Source organism: Lissotriton vulgaris, chromosome 1_1 (genome assembly GCF_964263255.1).
Source record: "Lissotriton vulgaris chromosome 1_1, aLisVul1.2, whole genome shotgun sequence".
Classification (NCBI taxonomy): domain Eukaryota; kingdom Metazoa; phylum Chordata; class Amphibia; order Caudata; family Salamandridae; genus Lissotriton; species Lissotriton vulgaris.
In genome coordinates, this window is record NC_141685.1 from 1115093563 (window position 1) to 1115115831 (window position 22269).

At 45.9% G+C, this 22269-nt stretch overlaps 1 protein-coding gene across 2 annotated transcripts in view; it reads left to right on the forward strand.

Annotated features, from left to right (window-relative positions):
• Window positions 1–22269, forward strand: part of IL27RA (interleukin 27 receptor subunit alpha) — a 199551-nt gene that overhangs the window by 82485 nt on the left and 94797 nt on the right. For both annotated transcript variants that reach the window (XM_086963656.1, XM_086963658.1), the window contains exons 2-6: window positions 5634–5736; window positions 7799–7931; window positions 8420–8592; window positions 9732–9889; window positions 10067–10220. In XM_086963656.1, the coding sequence (XP_086819782.1) occupies window positions 5661–5736; window positions 7799–7931; window positions 8420–8592; window positions 9732–9889; window positions 10067–10220 (694 nt within the window). In that variant the 5' untranslated portion in view covers window positions 5634–5660. The remainder of the gene's footprint in view (window positions 1–5633; window positions 5737–7798; window positions 7932–8419; window positions 8593–9731; window positions 9890–10066; window positions 10221–22269) is intronic.

The following is a 22269-nucleotide window of genomic DNA, read 5'->3' on the forward strand; positions in this document are numbered from 1 at the left end:
TTATACCCACAAAATCACTCTAAAGCCGGGTGCTGTTCCTGTGACTTGTAAAGTGGCCGGTGTACCATTAGCCATGCAGGGGTCAATGTGCTCTGACCTAGAGAAATTGAAGAAAGACTGAATCCTTGTGGAAACGGAGGTGAGTGAATGGTTGGCTCCGGTTGTCCTTGCACGCAATGCCTTTGGAGAAGCACGCTTATGTGTGGACTTCCGTGCTTTGAACCGTGAAGTTGTTGCTGACAGGTGCCCTCTGCCTAACATCACTGAGTTGCTAGCTCAGCTAAGAGATGCATGTGTTTTCTCCACTCTAGACCTCAGGGCAGCCTATCATCAAGTTAAAATTGATGAAGAGTCCATGAACTTGACTGCCTTCATAACACCTTTTGGATCCCACAAAGTCACACGTCTTCCATTTGGTCTGATCTACACAGCCTCTGTATTCCAAAGAGTTGTGGAAGACGTGCTGAATGGTGTGTAAGGAGTTAAAATTTATCAGGACGGCGTCTTGGTTCATGGTTCCTCTCAACAAGAACATGATGTGAGACTGAGGGCTGTTCTTGAGCGTTACAGTGCTAGGGGTTTGACGTTGCATGAAAGCAAATGCAAGTTCAATCTCTCTGAAATGAATTACCTGCGTCACTGCTTGACGGAGGGTGGAGTTAAACCCAGGGATCGCCTGGTAAGAACCATTGAGGAACGTACTGTTCTGCAAACCAGAGATGAACTAGTTACCATTTTAGGGATGGCTGAATACTACAGTAAATTTGTTTCCCAGTTTGCTTGCCGCACCTCCACGTTAAGATCCCTTCTAAAAAAAGGGGTAACGTTTTGTAGGTCTTCACAGTGTCAGTTGGAGTTTGAAGAAGTCAAGAAAGCCCTTTGTTCTGCCTCTTCCCTTCAGGGCTTTGACACCTCTTCAAGCTCAATTCTGATCACAAACGCAAGTTCTGAGGGTTTGGGCGCTGTTCTTAAACAGGAGAGGAATGGTAAGGAGGTCACCATAATGTTTCTCTCCAGGGCTCTTGTTGGTCCAGAACTTCTATATTCGTTAATCGAGAAGGAAGTACTGTGCATCTTGTGGGCCATCAAGAAATTAAAAAAGTTTCTCTAGAGCAGTTCGTTTGTCATCCACTCATATCACAAGCCATTAAAGGACCTGTTCTGCAAGAAAGGTCTAGATGCAGTCTCCTCTAGAATGTATAAGTGGGTGATTGCCTTGCAAGACTTTAACTTCAGTGTGAAGTACATACCTGGTGTGGATAATAAGGTTGCCAACTGTCTCTCTCGCTTGGTGCCTGATTGATCTGAAAAAGTCCCGCTTGATCCTGAAAACTGATGGGAAATTGAGGAATTTAAAGTCTGCGAGATTGTGGAGGGAGTAGTTTCCGAGGCAGAATGGAAGGATGCCATGTGGAGTGATGTGGACATGCATAAGGTATGCAGGCTGGTATCTGAGGGTTGGTCGGGTATCAAGACCCTGAGTGATAGTGTCCGGAGGTTCTGGAACGTTAGAAATGAGCTTTCCATATGCGAAGGTTTGCTTTGGAGAGGTACTAGACTCATTCCTCCTTCATAGGTTAGAGAACAAATTGTCCATTTAGGCCACCAAGGTCACCAGGGAATCTCCAACACCAAAGAAAGAGTTTGTCTGTACTTCTGCTGACCCGGCATTGATATTCTCGTAGAGCGAATGATAAGAGATTGCATAGTGTGCAATGCCTGTGATAAGGTGTACAAGACTAGGGTACAACCCATGGTCATACGAGAAGCACCCATACAATGTTGGCAAGATGTAGCATTGGACCTCTTGTGGCCTGTCCCCAGTAAAGCGGGACAATCCAATGTTCTTGTACTAATTGATATGTACTCAAGATGGCCTGAGGTCAAGGTGCCGCAAAGCATAGAAACTAGAGACATTACTACATTTGTGCAAGACATTTTCTGCGGGGAAGGACTTCCTGAATCTCTTTTGACGGACAATGGCGTTCCGCTTGTGTCAAAAGAGATGGAGGAGTTTTTGGCCAATAAAGGGAATAAACACAAGCGTTGCTCCCTCTACTATCCAGAGTGTAACAGAATGGTAGAGAGGTTCAACCGTGTACTGAAGGAAGCTATCCAGCTAGCCAAAGAACAGGGCAAGGCCGGGAGAGAAAAAATACTTGAGAGAGTCATGGTCTACCGGTTGACTCCCCATTCTACCACTGGGAAAATCCCCTTTGAGCTGTTTAGGGGCCGCACCCCTAACACTTACATGTTTCAGTCTTGGATGAGAGGAAAAGGTGCTGACATTCTGAATTGACAGGATGCTCAATGGTGGGCGCTCCAGGACCTCAAGTCTGCCAAAAGAAAAGCAAATTTTGATGCCAGACATGCTGTCTCACATACGATAGTACGATAGTGCGTGTGGGTGACGGTGTGAAGGTACGCTTTCCCCAGAAGTCTGCTGGTGCGAAGTTCTCTTCTCCCTACAGGGTGACACAGCTATTTCGCAATGCTGTGAAGCTCAATGATGGGTGCATTTGGAATTTGGGTAGGATTGCTCCCATGCCTTTGGTTGCTCCCAGATGTTTCAGCAGATCCTCTGAACTTGATGACCTGTCTTCTCACCCCAAGGTTGTTACTCCTCTGCAAAGGAGTTCTCGCATGCCTGGAGCTCCTGAGGCTCTACGTGACTATGTTTTGAACTGAATACGATTTTATGTTTTTGGTAACTCACTAGCTCTATGGCTCCTTTAAAGCTTAGTCAATCTTTTTTTTATTTACTTGTATCAGCATGTTCTTACTTTAGGTTTGGGGAAAGGTGTGTGGTATTTATCTTGTGTAGTTTTGTGTACCAGCAAACTGCTTCCTTGTGGAATACTCTGTCACTGTAATTCTAGAGTGTAGTGTACTTGGGATGGTTGCCAAGTGATCAAGGCCAGTTGCTGATGGGTGTCCTGTGAATAGGACCTTTCTGTATCTAAAGCTTGAATAAATAAGTTGATCTACTATCGTCTTGTTTCGTGTACTTCTTCACAGGGCGCATTAGTGGAATGGTGTTGGATTTAAAGTCCAACACCTTCACTACTGTTGCACAGACTGGAGTTGGAATAGTAAATAAAATTATTCCAAAATCCAGCGCTTCCCTAATGGCTATAACGGCTTGCTTGCTGAACAAATGTGTGCTAAAGACGCGTTCGTACTATTGACGACTGTCAGAAGGCATGGGTGATAAACGCATGCAGTATACTGTCATACATTCTAATGTGGGTGTGGGCGAATGAAAAAGTAATGCAGGCCCCCAAAACAGATCACCCCCTCTTCCCCTTTATGCAGGGTATAGAGTGAGAGAAAAAAGAAAAACCACTGAAAGACTCATGGACGTGTCCCTAGAAAGTTCTTTAACACCTTAACCGCGCAAGTTTTAATAAGTGGGCGGGCCGCGTCGGCCGTTGGACGTTCACAGCACCAGCGAGGTAGTGCTCGCGACGGCCAACGGCAGCAGGGAAGGGGTTAATCAACAGCACACCATAATAATAGGTGTGGTGCCAGGAATCACTCTAAACACCAAGGGTACAAGCGTGCTGTGAAGGTGATACAAATGAAACAACTGAGATGCATTTATCCTTTAGAAGCGGCTTTAATCTGGTAAACAGTAGAGCTCACAGGAGTGCGTCTTGGCCCTTTAAGATCCGATTGCAACTGACTCGAGAATCGAGGAGTTGCGTTCAGATCTCCAACGGTGAGACGCATTAGCATGGGCAAGCAAGTTAAACACAAACATGTTTACTCACCGTTCCATGAAGACGTTTGCACACTCCACCATAGAACGAGAATACCTTTCACAAATGACATAGAAGACATACATGGTACTTAGAGTAAATGCATGGTACACTACACATGCTTAGAAAGACTTATCAATCTAGCTAACTGGTGAACGGTTAGAAATAATTCAATTCAAAGTCCTCCCTACCCTACATAAAGTGTTCTCGTAAAGAAGGCCCTGGATTTCTTTGAATGTTGTCACTCTGCTAGCAACCTGATATCAAAGTGCATCTCTTCAATCCACTCTCTGGACATAGGTTGTAAGAAGTGGGGAGAGTGGGGGGGTGCTAAAGGCAGAAGACAAAAGGGGTGCAGCTCTGGTGAAACATGGGCCAACTATTCGGGTAACAATCCAAGTTTCTCAAATTCATGAAAGAGCTGAATTTGCCCGTTATTTTAGACAAGTCTTCCACCAGGATCTTTAGTTGGACTACCCCGAGCTCCTTGCAACGTCTGCCATCCTTGTTCACATTTTACTTCAACAAAGTAACCTGGCCGTAGCACCCAGACGAAAAGGATCTGACAGCCAGGCAGTTATGGCACAACCGCTTCAAACCATCACCCCAGATGGTACCCCTCTGAGTATTGAAACCAGCAGGCTGGGGGCATGTTTGTCTTTGCATGTTCTACGCATTCTCCCTGTCTCCAAACGGCAGAATGTACCAGAATCTTTGCCAACATTTTTCAATCCTTTCCACTTGACTGCTATATTGGTCTATGAAGTAATGTGCAAACCAGAAGAGCTTTAAAGACTAGCCGGCTCAAGAATAACAACACAGATGCTGTATGAGACCAGTGACTGGATTTTCTAAGGGGACATCTGCTGGAATACGCCACAAAATGGTACATAACATCGCTGGGCAGTCACTGTAAATGAACAGGAACAGCAAAAATACACCAGCATCTGCCAAGCCCATACGTTTTAAGTACACAGACAGTTGGACAGAAACAAACACTCTAGGACAGAAACACCCACTCCAGCCTCTTAAATAAATTCCCCAACTGGGGCACTCAATCATCACTTTTTCAATAGAGAGGAGTGCTGTGAGATGTGGGTGTTAAGGAGCCATGGGTACATCGTCTAGCTCACGTCCGCAGTGTCTTGCTCGCGTGTGTGGTGTGATTTCTTGCTTACACTTGTGGCTGCATCGTGTGGGTTTCGTGTGGTGGCAGATTAAGAGTGCTGTGTGTGGTCGGGTCACAGTTTCCTTCCACCATACGGAAGAGTTTATGTGCCCAACCCACAGCTAGAAATAGTACTAGGACTAGGGCTTGCAGTGTACTGGGGCTCTGTGCACCGTAGCAGCACCTCTGGAACCAATGTGCGGTTCCACAGAAGCAGGAAATATTGAGTCAGACAATCTGTCGTTTGAGATGATATATTGTACTTTTTCTTAATCTAATTGCCAATGCTTTTTGAGGTGAGGCTTGAAGTACAGTGAAGGGTTGAGAGTCTGGTTTGCTCTCCCTTGTCCACTTCTAATAGGTGTGGAGTTGTGCAGGGCTCTGCTCTGATAGGACTGCTGCTGCTGGGTTTGATTCTGAGCAGACTGGAGTTGCTCAGTTAGTTCCTCGCAGGGTTGGTGCTGTTGATTTTTGCTCTGCCAGGTTTTAAGTTGGAATCTGAGGGATTTAGGAGTTGTTCGGGTTGGTTCAGAGAGGGTTAGAGTTGTTTTGGATTTGTGTGGAAATGTTGAAGCTATCTGTTTTGGTTCTGAATTGTTGGCCTTGCTGAGTTTGAGTAGTTTTTTTTGGTACACAGAAGAACTAATCTTTTAGATTTGGTTAAATTGTGGCCCTTACACATGCTCGGTCTTTTTCTCTTGCAGGCTGTAGTGAAGCGGCTTCGTTGTGAGATGAAGGTCACTGATGTGGGGCTGGATAGTCTTCGCTACTTCCTGTTGCTCTTCCTATCATTATCTTCTCCGAGAGGTAAGTACACGAGACAGAAGTACTGTAAGCTGTTTTTATCTCGGACTTTATCACATGCAGCATCCTCTGTGTCCGAGAGATTGTTCTACGGTACTTGGAGCTGTTTGTGAACTGTTTAAATAACATTGCCCCCTTTCTCTCTCACTCACAGGCCACCTCTATCTTCCCCTCTTTTAAATTGCCTTTCTCTGGTTTGGTCTCTAACCTTCCCTGTGTCCCTCCTCTTCCTTCTTTGCTTTCCTCCTCTTTTCCCCTCTGCCTTTCTATTCTTTCCTCCCTCTGCCTCTACCATTCGCTCCCCTTTCTTCTTCTTCATCTCTTTTCCTCACACTTACTCCTCCTCTCCCCCCTTCTTCCATTTCGATTCTTTCATTCTTCCCTCTTCCTTTTATCCTCAGTCTAACTTCATGTGGGCCTCATCTTCGTCTCTTTTTTTATTTCCCCTCTCTGCCCACTGCCCCCATTTCGTCTCCAAGTCTCTTTGTGCCACCCCTCTCTCTCTCTGCATCTATCTATCTATCTATCTATCTATCTATCTATCTATCTATCTATCTATCTATCTATCTATCTATCTATCTATCTATCTCCCTCTATCTATCTATCTATCTATCTATCTATCTATCTATCTATCTATCTATCTATCTATCTATCTATCTATCTATCTATCTATCTATCTATCTCTCTATCTCTCTATCTCTCTATATCTATCTATCTATCTATCTATCTATCTATCTATCTATCTATCTATCTATCTATCTATCTATCTATCTATCTATCTATCTATCTATCTATCTATCTATCTATCTATCTTTCTATCTTTCTATCTTTCTATCTTTCTATCTTTCTATCTTTCTATCTTTCTATCTTTCTATCTTTCTATCTTTCTATCTTTCTATCTTTCTATCTTTCTATCTTTCTATCTTTCTATCTTTCTATCTTTCTATCTTTCTATCTTTCTATCTTTCTATCTTTCTATCTTTCTATCTATTTATCTATTTATCTATTTATCTATTTATCTATTTATCTTTTTATCTTTTTATCTTTTTATCTTTCTATCTATTTATCTATCTATTTATCTTTCTATCTCCCTCTCTATTTATCTTTCTATCTCCCTCTCTATTTATCTTTCTATCTCCCTCTCTATCTATCTATCTATCTATTTATCTTTCTATCTCCCTCTCTATTTATCTTTCTATCTCCCTCTCTATTTATCTTTCTATCTATCTATTTATCTTTCTATCTAGTTTTCTTTCTCCTCTTTCTGTTTCTACCCGGCCCTCTACTACTCTCTCAAGCTCACCTCTGAGTGACAGGAAGTCCCCTGTGTGAAGGCGACCTTCCTGTTCTGAGCCCATCATTCGTTTTATGCGGTTCATGTGCCAGCCTGTATGTGTGCAGGTGCAAAACTGTGAGCATGATGTAAAATTCTTCTGGGGATTCAAGTATTGTTTGGTGTTTTCGAAATATTACATACGATTTTATAATTGTATGAATGTTTTATAAACCGAAAATAGGGATGTGTTGTAGCTGAATGTATGGTCCACCAATCATTGTGTAAATGGGCGTATGTTAGTGTGTGTCTTAATGTGTGTGGTTGCTGTCTGTATGTGAGTCGCCTGTATTACATGAATTATCATTGTGTCGACAACAACAGTTTAGGGGTGGGGTTTAACTGCTTGTCCTAAAAGGACCTACAAGTCCCAGTACGGATACAGTGCAGAATCCACGCACTGCAAATATATGGGGGACTTTCAGGTTTCCTTGGGCGAGCTGTAGTCTGTGTTTACTCTCCATAGATGTGCAATGGGAGATCTGAAAGTGTTGGCCACTCCCTTAGCACCTCTTATTATTTCATTCTTCCTTAAATCAAGGTAGGTCTAGGGCCTGTCTTAGCATTATGTTTGGTAAGTTTGTTGTGGTTACTGTAGGGGTTGTCACATGTATCATGGTGCTGGTCAGTGCTAGGAGTGCCACTGCTCAAGTATCAAGTGTGAATGCTCTTGTCAATGTTACATGCTAATCTGTATGTCAGTGTGTAATTTTCCCTGATCTCATGGCGCAGGGTGGTGCTATGATCTGCGTGGTCTGCAGTGTTTCCGACCGGGTCCGAACAGCGACATGAACTGCACCTGGGCCTACGAGGGAGAACACAGTGAAGACACAGTCCTCACACTGTACTATCGCAGCCTAAAGTTGTATGTATAACGCTTGTAGACTCTGCCATTTCTCTTTGGTTTACCCTCTTCCCTCACGTATCCTGTTCACCTGACCCTTTGGCGAACCCTTGTATCTGCTTACCTCTCCTGTAGTCACCCTTCCACTTCCTGCACACCCAGGCAGTCACTGTGGTATCCCCTCCTCTCCTTTACCATCTCTGCTCCACCAGGTTTCACATCTCACCTCAGTAGTTATCCCGCCACCTTTCTGGTTGCCCTACACCCGGCTTGCCTGGTTTTCTCCTCTGAAATCCCTCCACCTCTAATGGTCTTTTCCCCCACTCCCTCTCCTCCCTCCCCATTTCACTCCTGTACTTCTCTCTGCTTCTCACTGTCTGATATCTTTAGGAAGGAATCTCTGTTGACAGTGCACTGTATAGCCATGTGGCAAGACCTGCATTGTGACTCGTTTTGGCCACTGCGGTGTGCTGGGCAGTGTAATATCGTCTTCCATCTTTGTGTTAAAGTCACACAGATCAGCTCACTCCAGCCATCTTCTCAGTTCCGCAAGGACAGAGCTGGGTTATGATTCCACGAGAAAACATGACGTCTCATGACAAGTGTGAGGTGTGGGTTGAAGGTGTTGGCGTCGGCGGGAGAGCAGCTTCACAACACCAGAAGTTCGACCTCCAAGCAGTCGGTGAGCGTATTTTCCTAACCTCTGTTCTTGGCCCACCTGGTTACTGCTCACATAAAAGTGATTGTGGTTTTCTGTGCATTTGTGTGCTTAATGCATGTTTTGTGTTTGAAAGTGTGCTGCAGTGTGTTTACCTCTGCAGGGGTGTTCATGTAGATGTGGGATACATGGTATGTGCATGCTGAAGGGCCACCAAGAGTGAGTGGGAGCACAGCTATGCTGCTGTGAAGGTTTGTCCTCTAATGTGTGCTGCTCTGCTATTTGTTTCAAAAGAGGTGCATCTACGTAGGTGTGCTTTTGCGCACCTATGCTGCAATTGGTGTTTGTGCACACGGGTGTGCTTCCTTGGGTGTGCTCAGCAATGTTTCTGGTGGTAAGCTTGTGTTGCTGTGGTTGACCTTCTGTTGAGCTGAATTTCAGTGGATGTGAGAATGTTTGTCTTCCCCAGACTTTCCCTACTCTTTTCTAGACATTCTGGGTTTTATGCAGAAGTAGGGCCAGCTCCAATTTGTCAAGGTGATTTGTGGATTATCTTCAGACAGCCTCTTCCAGGCTTCTCTGGTTGATACGATTTGCACAGCACAACACAGGAAAGGTAAAGTGTGTTTCAGGTGCAGCGGAGTAAAACCTATTTGACCGAAGAATAGATGACCCCTCAAACTCATCAGACAACTTAAGCTTTAAAGTAGGCATTAGTGGGAACAAGTGACATGTAGGCTCTCACATCCACAGAGGATGAGGGCAGTCTGCCGGGAAAGCAATATCTTGTGTTGACTTGAACACAATGGCCTCTTTTGACCCTGTTTGACCTGCATGTTTTCTTCTGGTTCCCCCAAAACTATTGTTAAGCTGTTGGAAATTTCCAGTCTCCCCATAGCCTGGTAAGAGGGAGCAGAAACTAGACTTGACCTGCAGCTGGTGAATTCTTTGGGCACCTCCTCTTCCCCAGAAACCCTGGGATCTACACGGAACATTATCAAAATCATGTATCCCCTCTAGAGAACTCGAGAATGCGGAGTATTTTGAAAAAATGTGAGGCAGGGCAGTTTGGCTTTTTAAGCCATGCCAGCCCTCCTCTTTGCACTGCATGTTAATATCATTTAAAACTACAAATGTTACACTTCTGTCCCTCTCTGTTCTAGTGGTCCTGAGCCCACCGCTGCTCTCCGTTGAGGAAGTGCCAGGCCCGGAGTCGGAGAATATGCTGGTGAACTGGGAGCTCCCTTCTACTGATTATTACAGTGGCAGCCTGGAGTGTGTGCTCCAGTACCGAGAACAGGGGAACCACAATTGGGCCAAGGTGAGAAACGTACACATTCTAGTCGTGGCACCAGCACATAGTTCAACGGATGCACCTTAATTCTGCGCAAAGCATCATTACTGGGATCCAGGTCCAGGTCTCTCAATGCACCTAAGCCTTCTGCGTTCTCTCCTTGAAAGAAAGATTAGTGATGCCCCAAATCTGGTCTCTTGACAGGTGATCTCAGATTGTGACTACCCCTCTCATCAGGAATTACTCAACCTCACGCCTTTCACGATGTACGAGGTGCGGGCACGATACATCCATTCCTCAGGGGACATCCTCAGGAGCGACTGGAGTGAACCAATTACCTTCAGGAGTCCAGAAGCGGGTATGTGCGCCGTATGTTGTGAAAGACCTGTCGGAAAATCAGCGACCCCCTTGTCACTGCTTTTCTTGGTATAATTACAGAACAACTGGATAGAGAGACGAGCCTCTTTAAGATGGTGCCAAGAGTTGAAATTGAGTCAGTATCCTTAAACGGAGAAGGGAAAATGAGGGAGTGGAGAGAGAGGGATGGTTGATATACAGTCGCATCCAAGTATGACAGAGTATGGGGCAGAGGAACTCTGGAAACCGGTAACCCGGGGGGCGGTGGATGAGGTTACAGAGGAAAAGGTGCTTGAGGCTCTCATATCTCATAATCTCAGAGGTCAAGCTGTGTGGTGAGGCTGTTTGTAGATCAAGTTGAGTGTTATGGCATCCAGGGAAGTAAACCCTTGAAGTTTTGGAACAACTTTGTAAATAATTGAAGAGGTTTCACCTGGGTTGTTGTCACGTTCTGGCAGCATCATCTGCATTATTGCATCCCATTCCGAAGGCCATGTCAGGATTATTTTCTCTATTTGCAGTGTCAGGAGTGTTTTTGGGGCCTGATAATGACATATTGTGCTTGGTTATGTGGGGGTCAATCTACAGTATCTGATCCAGTTATGAATGGATTTCAGAAGTACTGTGTCTAATTCTGTAAACAATGTTAGCGGTATTTTCCAGTTCTGAGGTCTCATTATGGAGTATTGTGTCTGGTTCTGTGGGTTGCATCTGGGGTATTGTGCCTAGCTCTAGACATAGAAGCACTGTGTGTAATTCTAGAGCTCAAATCAGAAGCATTGTGTCTAGTTGTGGAGTATTGTGTTTTATTCTGAATGCCACAGCCCCTGTATTGTGCCAGTTCTGTAGGCAATGTTAGTTTTGTTTTAATTTCTAGGGGGCATGTCTGGAGTGCTGTGCATTCGTGTTGGTGCATTTGGAATATGGTGCTTTATTCTGAGGTCACATCTGAAGGATTGTGTTAACATAAAGAGGCCCTGACATTAGTGTTATGTTCAGTTCTGCAGGCCTCTGGATGCCACACCTGGGATAATTTATTTATTTATTTATTTATTTTATTTATTTTGAAAGTTTTATATAGCGCGAACAAGATCTTTGCAGATATCAGAGCGCTTTACATAGAGAGAGTACATGAACTTAATCAAACAGCTAAGTCAGTAAAGATAACAGCACAAATCGATATAGATCAAAAATACAGATAATACAGATAAACAATGAGGTCGAACAGGGAGTGAGGTCTAAGAATATTCTTTAAGAGTCCAAGTAGTGGTTCAAGTGTAATTAGTGCACTTGAGCTACTTGGTGGGTTGGGTTGAGTTGGGTGAGAGTTGTATGGGGTTTGTGGAGAGAAGTTCTTTGATGATGTGCAGTTCTTCTTTGACCTGGGTGAGGGTGGCCATGATCTTGTCCAGCGTGGGGCATGCGACGGAGGTGGGAGCGGGAATCAGAGGTGCATGACTGACCTGTGAATTAGCGAGCAGGAGGGGGGGTAGGCTGGTGTACGTGCATGGCTTCATTATGTCATTGTCCATGTACGGGCCGGAGTTAGGGAGGAGAGAGAGTTTGGGCGGGGGCGGTGTGGATGAGGTAGAGAGGGGGTTGGTGGAGGGCGGAGAGAGCAAGGTGGAGGCTGGGTGTAGGTTAGTGGCGGTGGGGGTGCAGTAATGGAAGTGAGGACTGAGAGTGGGGGGGGAAGTGGGATTGATGGTGGACCTGTTGAGAGGTGGGGGAGTTAAGTAGAGAGAGGAAGTGTGTTCTGCGTATTTAGTCAGAGGGTAGTGGGGGCTGAGGATGGGAGGGGATAAAGGGTGGGAATTGTCGTTGTGTGTGTCGTTTCGGGGCTGAGCTCGGTTGTGGGTGGGAGCTGTGATGTCAGGGGAGAGAGGAGTGTGGGTGGGAGCTGTGATGTCAGGTGAGCGAGGAGTGTTTATGGAGTGTGTAGAGGTCCGAGGGTTGGTAGAGGCAGATTTGAGGGTGCTGTCCAGGGAGAGGGGAGTGTGGGTGGGAGCTGTGATGTCAGGGGGTAGAGGAGTGTTAATGGTATGTGTGGAGGACCAAGGGTTGGTCGAAGGGGAGGGGGTGGTGTTGAGGGTGATGTCAGGGGAGAGAGGAGAGTGGGTGGGAGCTGTGGTGTCAGGGGAAAGAGGGGTGTTGATGGTATGTGTGGAGGTCTGAAAGTTGGTAGGGGGGGAAGGGATGGGGTTGTGGGTGAAGCAGTGTGGGTGGGAGCTGAGAAGTCAGGGGAGAGATGAGTGTTAATGGTATGTGTGTAGTTCTGGGGATTGGTGCGTGGGGAGGGGGTGGGGTTACGGGTGCGGGTAGTGGAGTCCGGGGTGAAGGGAATGGCGGTGAGTTGATTCATCAGTGCATTCCAGGAGGCTAAGAATTAAAGTTAAAACGGGTGCAGTTTACCTAAATGTACCGAGTACCGGCAGATGTATGGTGCTGTCAGTGTACTGGGGCAAAATACAGAAGAAACAGTAAATTACATGAATAGCAAGTGACATTAGCGAGCAACCAAAAGATATAAGCGCTGGCAAATGTTGCAGTACCGGAGTTACATGTATCAGGTGATACTAGTGAGCACCCATAAGTAAATATGAGGTAGCAGTCGGTGCATTACAGGTTATAATACCAATACATACACACAGAATAGTTGTAATCTATGAGCACCTACAAATATATGAGGTAGCAATCGGTGTATTACAGGTAAACAATTACATAACAACATAACATGCATAAGTAAATATGAGGTAGTAGTCGGTGCATTACAGGTTATAATACCATTGCATAAAAACAGATAGTTGTAGTCTATGAGCACCTACAAATATATGAGGTAGCAATCGATGTATTACAAGTAAAACAATTACATAACAACAGGTTATAGGACCAATACGTAAAACCAAAAATAAATGTATACTGTGAGCACCCAAGAATATATGTTGTAGAAGTCGGTGCATTACAGGTCAGAAAGCAAGTGCATAAAAACAAGATAGATGTAAAAATGCTGCAATAGAAGGCAGCCACTATCACAAGAGCGAGTCGATGCCGGCTAAGAAGGGTGTGCGATAGTAGAACTTAGTCTATGTGTCCGGTTCTCAGGACATGCTCCAATAATGAGATTGACTAGTCCAAGATGGCTGCCACTGAGAGAGATCAGTCTAAAGTGGTCGCCAAGAAGGGGGAGTCGGAGGCAGTAGTCCTCTGTTTGTTTTTCTTGCTTTGAGGGCAGGGCCTTCTGGGAGGGAGTCTTATCTCTATGTTGGTGAGCCTGCGTGGAGGAGTTATGCCGAGGAGCCTCGTGGGCGTCTGGAGGTACAAGCATTGATTTATGGTTTCAGTTAGTGACCCCTGCCCTTATGAACAATGGCGGTTTAAAAATGTGGGACGAGTGGAGAAAATAAAATACCTTATGATTATTTTCTGCTCTGTGGCGCCTTAGAGTTGAGAGTGCAGAATTATTGCCGATACCACGTTTTGCAGGCATCCAGAGTCTAAGCAGGAGGTTAAGGGAGCAAGATGCGGAAAACTACTGGCAGGCTGTGTGCTAGACCCCACGCCCGATCCTCGGTCCCCGCCGTCACCGCAAAAAGGCTGTGGGTCCGCAAAGTCTGCTCTGCCGGTCCGCTCCTATGGCCCTTGCAGCAGCCTGAGAGGGGGGCCACCGGGGGTCATGACCGCTGAAGGAGCCTCGCTGTTGCCCGCAAATCGGCCAGAGCTCCTAGGCTGCAACCCCTCCTGCCTCGCTAGGCGCCGCCGTGTGTCTCCCGCTATCCTCGCCCACAGCCCTGGAACTTCAGTCTTACCGCAAGAGCCCGGGCGGAATCCGTCGAACAACACGAGGGCAGCTCCCGCGCAGATCCTCTCAGGGGGTGTCTCTGCGTCTGCTGAAGTTGGGGGCGCAGATCCTCTCAGGGGGTGTCTCTGTGTCCGCTGAAGTTGGGGGCCAGCTCAGTCCATCCCACCGAGCCCGAGCGCGGCAAGAAGGCAGCTCCCTCGCAGTCCCTCACCAGAGGCGTCCCTGGTCACAGCCTGGCATCCCTGCCGGCTCCGGTCAGCGCCCCAGCAGGCTCAAAGCGGAGGTCTCGATCCAGTCCGGATCCCCTGCCGGCTCCAGTCAGTGCCCCGATAGGCTCACAGCGGGTGCCTCTGGTCCAATCTGGTCTCCCCTGCTGGGTCCGTTCAGCGCTCCTGCAAGCGCTCCTGCAGCGCTCCTCCAGGCAGTCAGACGTCCGTTGTAGGCTCCTGCGATGGACAGTAGCAGCCCGGTGTCTGGTAGAGGCGGGGGCGATTAGGACCTCTCCCGCGCCGATAAGAATATGTTCCAATTACTTGTGTTGCTGATGTAGTTACATTCAGTTGCGTAACTACGGGTACCCGGGATACTGAGTGCTAACAGGGATTAAATCCAAAATTGGAATCCCAAGCACTCGGAGCTCCGGCCAGGAGCTCCTACCCGGCGGCCATCTTGCAAAATTTATAGTTTCTAAAGATCACATCCCATAGTAGGGTACCAAGTTGATGCTACTGCCACATTAGATCTTTCTGAAGAGAGATGCAAGTACTTCAATGTATACAGTCTGGGGAACAGTGATATGAGAATGACAGGTAAGCAGTTCAGTGGTAGATATATACAAAAACGAGGATAAGCATATTTTTGTCCCAATGTGTAGCCTTGAAACAGGGCTCTGGCAATCCAAGTATCCTGGTGGCTGTGCTACCAAAATTAGAAGTCAAATTTTTAAAAATACCCGAGCCAGCAAGGGGGTGTAGTTGTACAGTAAGAGCAAAGCCACAGCATAAGTCTACACAGGGTCTGCAGGAGGCAGTCCTGTTCTCTTTTTCTGTGCTTGTACTGTGTGAACTGGAGTCGTGGACCCAAGAGTAATCATGTTTATCGAAGTCAGAGAGTTGATGGTTGGGAAGATGGGTGCCAGGCCTGTACTGTACTGCTGTATGGGGAAACTGGTTTATCTTCAGTCAGCCTTGTTGACTTAAGGGTCCACTGCACTCATAGCCAGCAAGTCGCCCCATATGGTGTGTGATACCATCCACCAGTCCTTGTTTAGGTCTTGCCTAGACAGCGTATTCTGCAAGACTTATTATTTACAATTCAGTGGGTTTAAAACTTGTACACAGCATACCATTAGGTTTTTTTGTTGGCACTCTCATTTGTTATCTTTTGATTGCTTAGCTCCCGTAAGCTTCCCTTCCTTTCTTATGTTAGCTCCTCCCTGGTGCATGGACCAAATGTGTGTGTTCTTCTTCCTCTTTCTTCTCACTCTTCTTATTGCAATGCACTCTTTTTTTAAATTATATAAGCATTTCAGTATTATTCCTAGATGTGCTATGTGCTTTCCTAATTTCAAAACGGGCAAACAGCTTCTTATTTATGTTGCTTTCTACCTATCTGCTGTCTCTATTAATGCTTTCGGTACATACATCCGCAACTATACTGCTCTGTGTCACTCTATTTTACGCTACTCCACTTTCCTGCACTCCACTCTACACCACTCTACTCTACACCCCTCCATGCCAGTCTCTGCCACTCCACGCCATACCACTCTACTACACTCCATTCCTTTCCAGTCTACTCTAATTGACTCCATTCCACACATTGCCACTCTACGCCAATCCACTCTACACCACTGTGCTGCACACCAGTATAGTCCCCTCCATTCTACGCTACTCCACTTTACGCTACTCTACCCTACGCCACTCCACCCTATACCACTCTACCTTATGCCACTCTATTCTCTGCCACTCTACAACACCAATCCTCTCCACTCTACGCACTCTAGTCTATGCCTCTCTCTACGCCACTCTGCTCCACTCTTCTCCATGCTACTCTACTCCACTCTGCACACTCCACTCAAAGCCACTTTTGTGAATTAAAAAAGTGTTCAAAATTCTGTCAGTTCAGACGTCTTATATACATCATAGCTTGCCTGTTGAATCTATACAATACACCGACCACCCTCCACAACACAGTATATTTTTTTCTAAGGCTAATATTACTCATGTAACTCTCAAACAGCTGCAGTGTGCTATGTTTAATTTCAGATCGCACCATAAACTGTGACTTTTGTTCTGTTTTCTGTTTGTGTTGTCTATGAAAAAGGAATATGCTATTATCTTGTAATTTTGAGTCACATGCAGCTCTTTGTAGCAGACTTTGAAATTTGAAGGGTAGCAGGTGGGCAGGTGGGCACACTGGATGTTCATGAGTAAGCTTCCATTCTTTTAACAGAATTTGATTCAATTTGTTTTTCTATTTTGCATTTCCTTTTCAGTGTAGAGACAGCAGATACCCGTGGGTTCTCTTTGTATTTGGGGTTTCCAAAGACAGTTTGCCATCATTGTAGAAGACGAGGATATGACCAGGCTGGGTCCTTGGGATATTTTCCAGTTCACATCTGAGAGACATGATAAGATGTGATAGTTGGTACCAACAGCAGTGAATTCTCTTTTGGTTGGGTGTTCCACAGATGGGCCTTGACAGAGAGGTACTCTGCACCCGATTGAAGGTGCTCAAGCTTTCAACAAGACATGTTTGACAGCATAGACTAGCTCTGTTGAAAGGCGGTACACCCAGGGGGTACTCCCCACAACAGTGATGGTTGCTACTTTACACTCGTATAATTTCCACACGTTTCCATGACTAAGTAACTGTTTTTCTTTTTAACTGCACGTCTGGTACAAAGGCAGTCCATGGTCTCCTGAGACAGTCCACTGTTTCCTTTAATAGCTCCATCCAGTTTGCCATTTACATATTGTGAAAATGTAAGTTACAGAACAGGAGTGCCGAAGTATGAGAAATAAACAATAAACGTCACTGTAAGATATACACACCTAGCCCCGAGTTCCAAATACAGCTACCTTAAGTTCTCTATCTTCGCTACTGTATTGTCGCTGACACTTTGCCTGTCTGTTCGAGGCATGTGAGCTGTAGATCACATGCTTTGCATACTCCTGCCATCTAGTGTTGGGTCCGGATGTTTGCAGTTTGTTTTTCTTCGAAGAAGTCTTTCCCAGTCACGAGGTAGGTGACTCCTCCTTTCGGTGATAGTGCGCATGGACATCAGCTCCATTGTTAGATTGTTTGTTTCCGCCATCGGGTTCGGATGTGAATTGCTGTGCTCTGGTTCAACACCGTTCTTCGTTTTCCCTCGGTGCACAGTACACTCGCCCTCGACGGTATTGTTTTCGAAGGCGTATCCCTTTCTCCTTGTATCGTATATACTTCAAAAAGCCCTCTTTTGATCGGGAAGCTCGTGGATCGGGAAGCTCGTGGAAGGCCGTCTGCCCTCCCACGTCAGTCCGCTTCGCAGTCGATGGAACGGACTCCATTCAACTTCTGCCCTGTGTGCCACACGAAGTTTCCGTTCACCGACTCGCATGAACTGTGCAACCTGTGCTTGTCTCCGGAGCACAGAGAACAGTACTGCGACGCGTGCAAGGCTTTCCGCTCCAAGAAGACGCTTCGCGACCGTTGGGCTCGACGTCGCGACATGCCGAGCCAACAAGCTAGCTCCATTTCAGTCCTCTTTAGAGAAGATTCGGAAAAAGAGGCCATAGACGCCATGGAAGCCAAGGGAGAACAAGATCCCATCGCCATCTCTAACCACGGCTCAGAGGGGAATGATGATATCCTGCAAGGGCAGCGTACAGTGAGTACAGATACTTCCATGCCCCAAAGTCCACCATAGCCCAAGAAGAAGGCTCCGGTCCAACCCCGCCTGCGGACCACGGTCGGCACTGAGAACGCGTTTCTGGCACCCCGCTCTCTGACTTGGCACCAAAACACGCTCAAAAGCCTTCCGGCTCCGACCCGAGCCGACAGAAAACGGGCTCCGATCCGAAATCTTCTAGATCGAAATTGAAGACCGGCTCCGGCTAACTCCCTTCAATACACCGATAATGCTTTCGTCCCCGAAATCCTCAGGATACAAGACCCCGACTCCGAAACCATCGGCACCTAATATTTTGGCAATGAAACAACTGGATGTGCCCGTTCCATCTCGGGAACAACTTTTCGATGATCCGCCCTAGCAAGCCGGATCCGAAACAATGATAGTGGTACATCCATCCAACTACTAGACATATCTCTACAAAAGTGACACTAAAAATAAAAACTGAATAAAAGGATGCCTACTGTATTCCTTTGAAGGAGAAGAATGTCTGGACTAATCCTTCTCGTCCTCCTCCTTTTCCATCTCCTCCTTCTCCTCAACCTCAACACTTAATGATTTCACCTGAAGATCGGGATGATGAAGATGGGGTCGGGGATGGGGACAATGCACCATTAATTCCAGACCAGTGGACAGATTACAATACCAGCTCTCCCACGGGAAACAATCCTGACCTTTACCCTACAAAACCTTCTCCACTGGACGACAGCATAGGCTACATGGAGCTGTTAGGTAGAGCTGCCAGCTACCATTCTGTGCAGCTGCATAAAGAATCCTTTGAGGAGGATTTCCTGTTTGAAACACTTAACAGCACACAAAAGTAATCACACACACTCCCCATGTTAAAGGGAATGATCAGGCACGTTGATGACCTATTTAATGACCCCATATTCTTACTCTGAGGGTAGATAAGAAATACAAGCCAGCACCATCTGACCCAGCCAACATTAAGGGACAATTACCTTTGGAATCCCTTGTGGTGTCCAAAGCGCGTAAAAGGGCCAACTCCCAAACCACAGGAGATGCTCTGCCCCCAGATAAGGAATCCAAGCTTCTTTGGTAGCCTCTCAGGCAGCAAACTTCTGGCGCATCTTTAACATGCAAGAGCTGCTTGCAAGATACGACGGCGCACATTGGGACGAGATGGAGCGGGTGCTCCAATATCTGCCTGTTGAACACAAAACAAAAGCACAAGACTTAGTGCAGGAGGGACAGCTTATTTCAAATAATGCTATCAGGTGCTCCCTAGATGCTGCAGACACTGCTGCTAGAGCTGTAAATACCAGCGTCCTTTTAAGAAGACACGCTTTTCTATGCTTATTAGGTTTTAAACCTGAGGTTCTGACTACCATCCTTAACACACCCTTCGACAAAGAACACCTCTTTGGCCTGGTCATAGAGTCCTAACTGGAAAAAATGAAAAAAGATACTGAAGTGGCCAAATCCATGGGAGCCCTTCAATTGACACAAGCAAGGGTTTCCTTTCGGCACTCTTTCTACTTTGGAGGGTCCAAAAATACCACCTCTGAGACTACCACCACCACGTACAAGGGTAGCAACCAACCCTCTCCCTCTAAGGGTTACTTCAGGGGGGAGGGGGGGGGGGTTATAGAGGCAACAACAGCAAAGGCAGAGGTAGAGGCTCAAACACTTGTGCCTCCCCCTCCAACACTAAACAGTGACTTCACTACACTCCCCCCCCCCCCCCGACCATTGAACACCGGTCTGAGGACGTGTTTCAAATTTCTCACCTGTCTCGCATTCTATAACAACAGACAAGTGGGTACTGGAAATTATTCATTCTGGTTACTGCCTGGAGTTGACCAACAATCCTCCAAACATTCCCCCAAGGTCACACAAACAGTCACTGGATCACTTACACCTCTTAAAACAAGAGGTTCAGTCTCTCCTTCTAAAAGGGGCTATAGAGCCCATACCATCACAACACCATGAGTTGGGTGTGTACTCCTTTTACTTCCTAATACCAAAAAAGGACGGTTCTCTCAGACCAATATTGGACCTCAGAGAACTAAACCGTTACATACAATTCAATTCAAAAGTGCTTTATTCGAGTATTACTCATAAAAGCAGACAAACAAACACATAATAAAATACAATTAAATGACAAGGTCGAATATGACTTAAGCACATTACACATTAAAAAGACAATTAAAAATACATTTCATCCTATTTTATACAATGCAAGGTGCAAAGTTCATAAAAAACAGATTAAAAAAAAAAGCAATCCAATATCACTATTAAAAATCAATATGATTTTTAAAATTTGTTCATCAGATAAGACACCTTGCATGGGAACAGAGAATAGATAATCTAGCAGTCTCTGTTCAACTAAGCAGAGAGTAGTTACCCTACTAGCAGTCTCTGCCTAATTACCCACGCCCACCCCAAATACTTTGCAGTCGCTATTATAATCCAGTTTAATGAGGTAGATTTTACAATGCGTAGAGCTACCATACTACTTTTAGTACCCAGGTTTCTACACATAGGAGCCAGCCAAACACGTCTAGGAGCGGAATATGCATGACAAGAGAACAAAAAGTGACCCAACGTTTCCTTTCCTTCCCCACATACTGGGCAGGTAGCTGGACCTCCATCTCTCCATTTTGATGTTAAGTTACGTAGAGGTAGAGAGCCAGCCCTCATTTGGAAAAGCAGCTTCCTATCCATGGGTTTCGTTATGAAATCCCAATACATTTCGTACGTAGGAAACAGCTTAGCTTCAAGGAAAGCAGTCGTCATAGACCCATTATTATTGCTAAGCAGACTCCTATTTTCAACCTGTTCCCAGAAAAGATTTTTTATAAATAACTTAGATGGAAAGGATGACCCGGTTGGATCGGACCACAGTTCGTTTAACCCTAGTTCACATAATGCTGATTTTAATGATCTGAACCATCTGATTTTATGAAATCGGTCTGCTTTGATGACATCAGCAAACCCCGCTGCATAATGTGACAACTCAGGGGTGGTCCAGATTCTACGCCAATATAATATCGGACGAAGTTTGCACATTGCCGTGATTTCTTTCCTACCAAGGTCATATCTGAGAGGCAAAAGGGGGCTGCTCTGTGGGGTGCCTGTTAGTTTCCGAAGGAAGTTATTCTCTGATGTCTGTAACTCCTGGAGGTTTTCTTGCCCCCACATCTCTGCCCCATACAATGCTGACCCTATTGCCTTTGCCTCATATATGATCAAGGGGGGTTTGATTGGTTTGGTCAATGATTTACTGTGCTCCTTAATGATGGTACCAGCCAATTGTTTGTGTCTTAACACTGCAATGTTTAAGTGTTGGTTCCATCTATTATCATTAGAAATGTGAATCCCCAGGTACGGAAAAGAATTTACTACTTCGAGGTAACGCCCACTCATGGGTATTTTAGATTTAAAATTTCTACAGGGATTAAAAACCATGAGTTTTGTTTTAGCTGCGTTTACCTCCAAGCCGTGGTCGCTACAAAACTTGTCAAAAATTACCAGTGCCTTTTGCAGACCGCTAGGGGATTTCGATAAAATTAGGGTGTCGTCTGCGAACATTAAAATAGGAACTTTTGCACCTGCAAGGGAGGGAGCATCCAGAGACTGGGATTGCATGCGGGAAACAATTCCGTTAATAAAAAGTGTAAACAATGTTGGTGCCATTGAACAGCCCTGTCGAACCCCACGCTCAACAGGGAAATCGACAGTGTCGTTGCCGTAGCCACCCCATTGAATTTTAGCATAAGTGCCCTCATGGAGTCTCATGATCAAGGTCAGAATGGCCATTGGGACCCCCAGAGCTGCCAGCACCTCCCACAATTTTGCCCTCGGCACCAGGTCGAATGCAGCCCGTAGGTCAACAAATGCTGCGTAAAGACTGCATCCACCCAGTACCACGGTCCTCCACTGTATCAATTGAAAACGGAAGACCTGGTCCACAGTGCTTGTTGCTCTGCGAAACCCGACCTGAAAGGGAGATAAAACATTCTGCTCCTCTGCCCAATCAAGCAAGTTGTTAATAATTACACGCCCTACAACCTTTTGAACCGTGTCAATTAAGCTGATTGGGCGGTAATTGCAGGGTTGGGCACGGTCTCCCTTTTTATATACTGGGATAATAACAGCACCCCGCCAGGATGCCGGAATTTCAGCGCCCCTAGCAATGTGATTTAGTAAAAGGCAGATGTATTTACTCCACCTGTCGGTGTCATTTAAAAAGACATCCGCAGGGACTCCGTCAATACCCGGGGCTCGGCCACTATGGACAGATTTCAGGGCAGAAAGTACTTCACCCAGAACAAAGATGTCATCGTCTGCAAACATGTAAGTAGGGCAGGAGCTGTTAACAAACTGGTCCCTAGA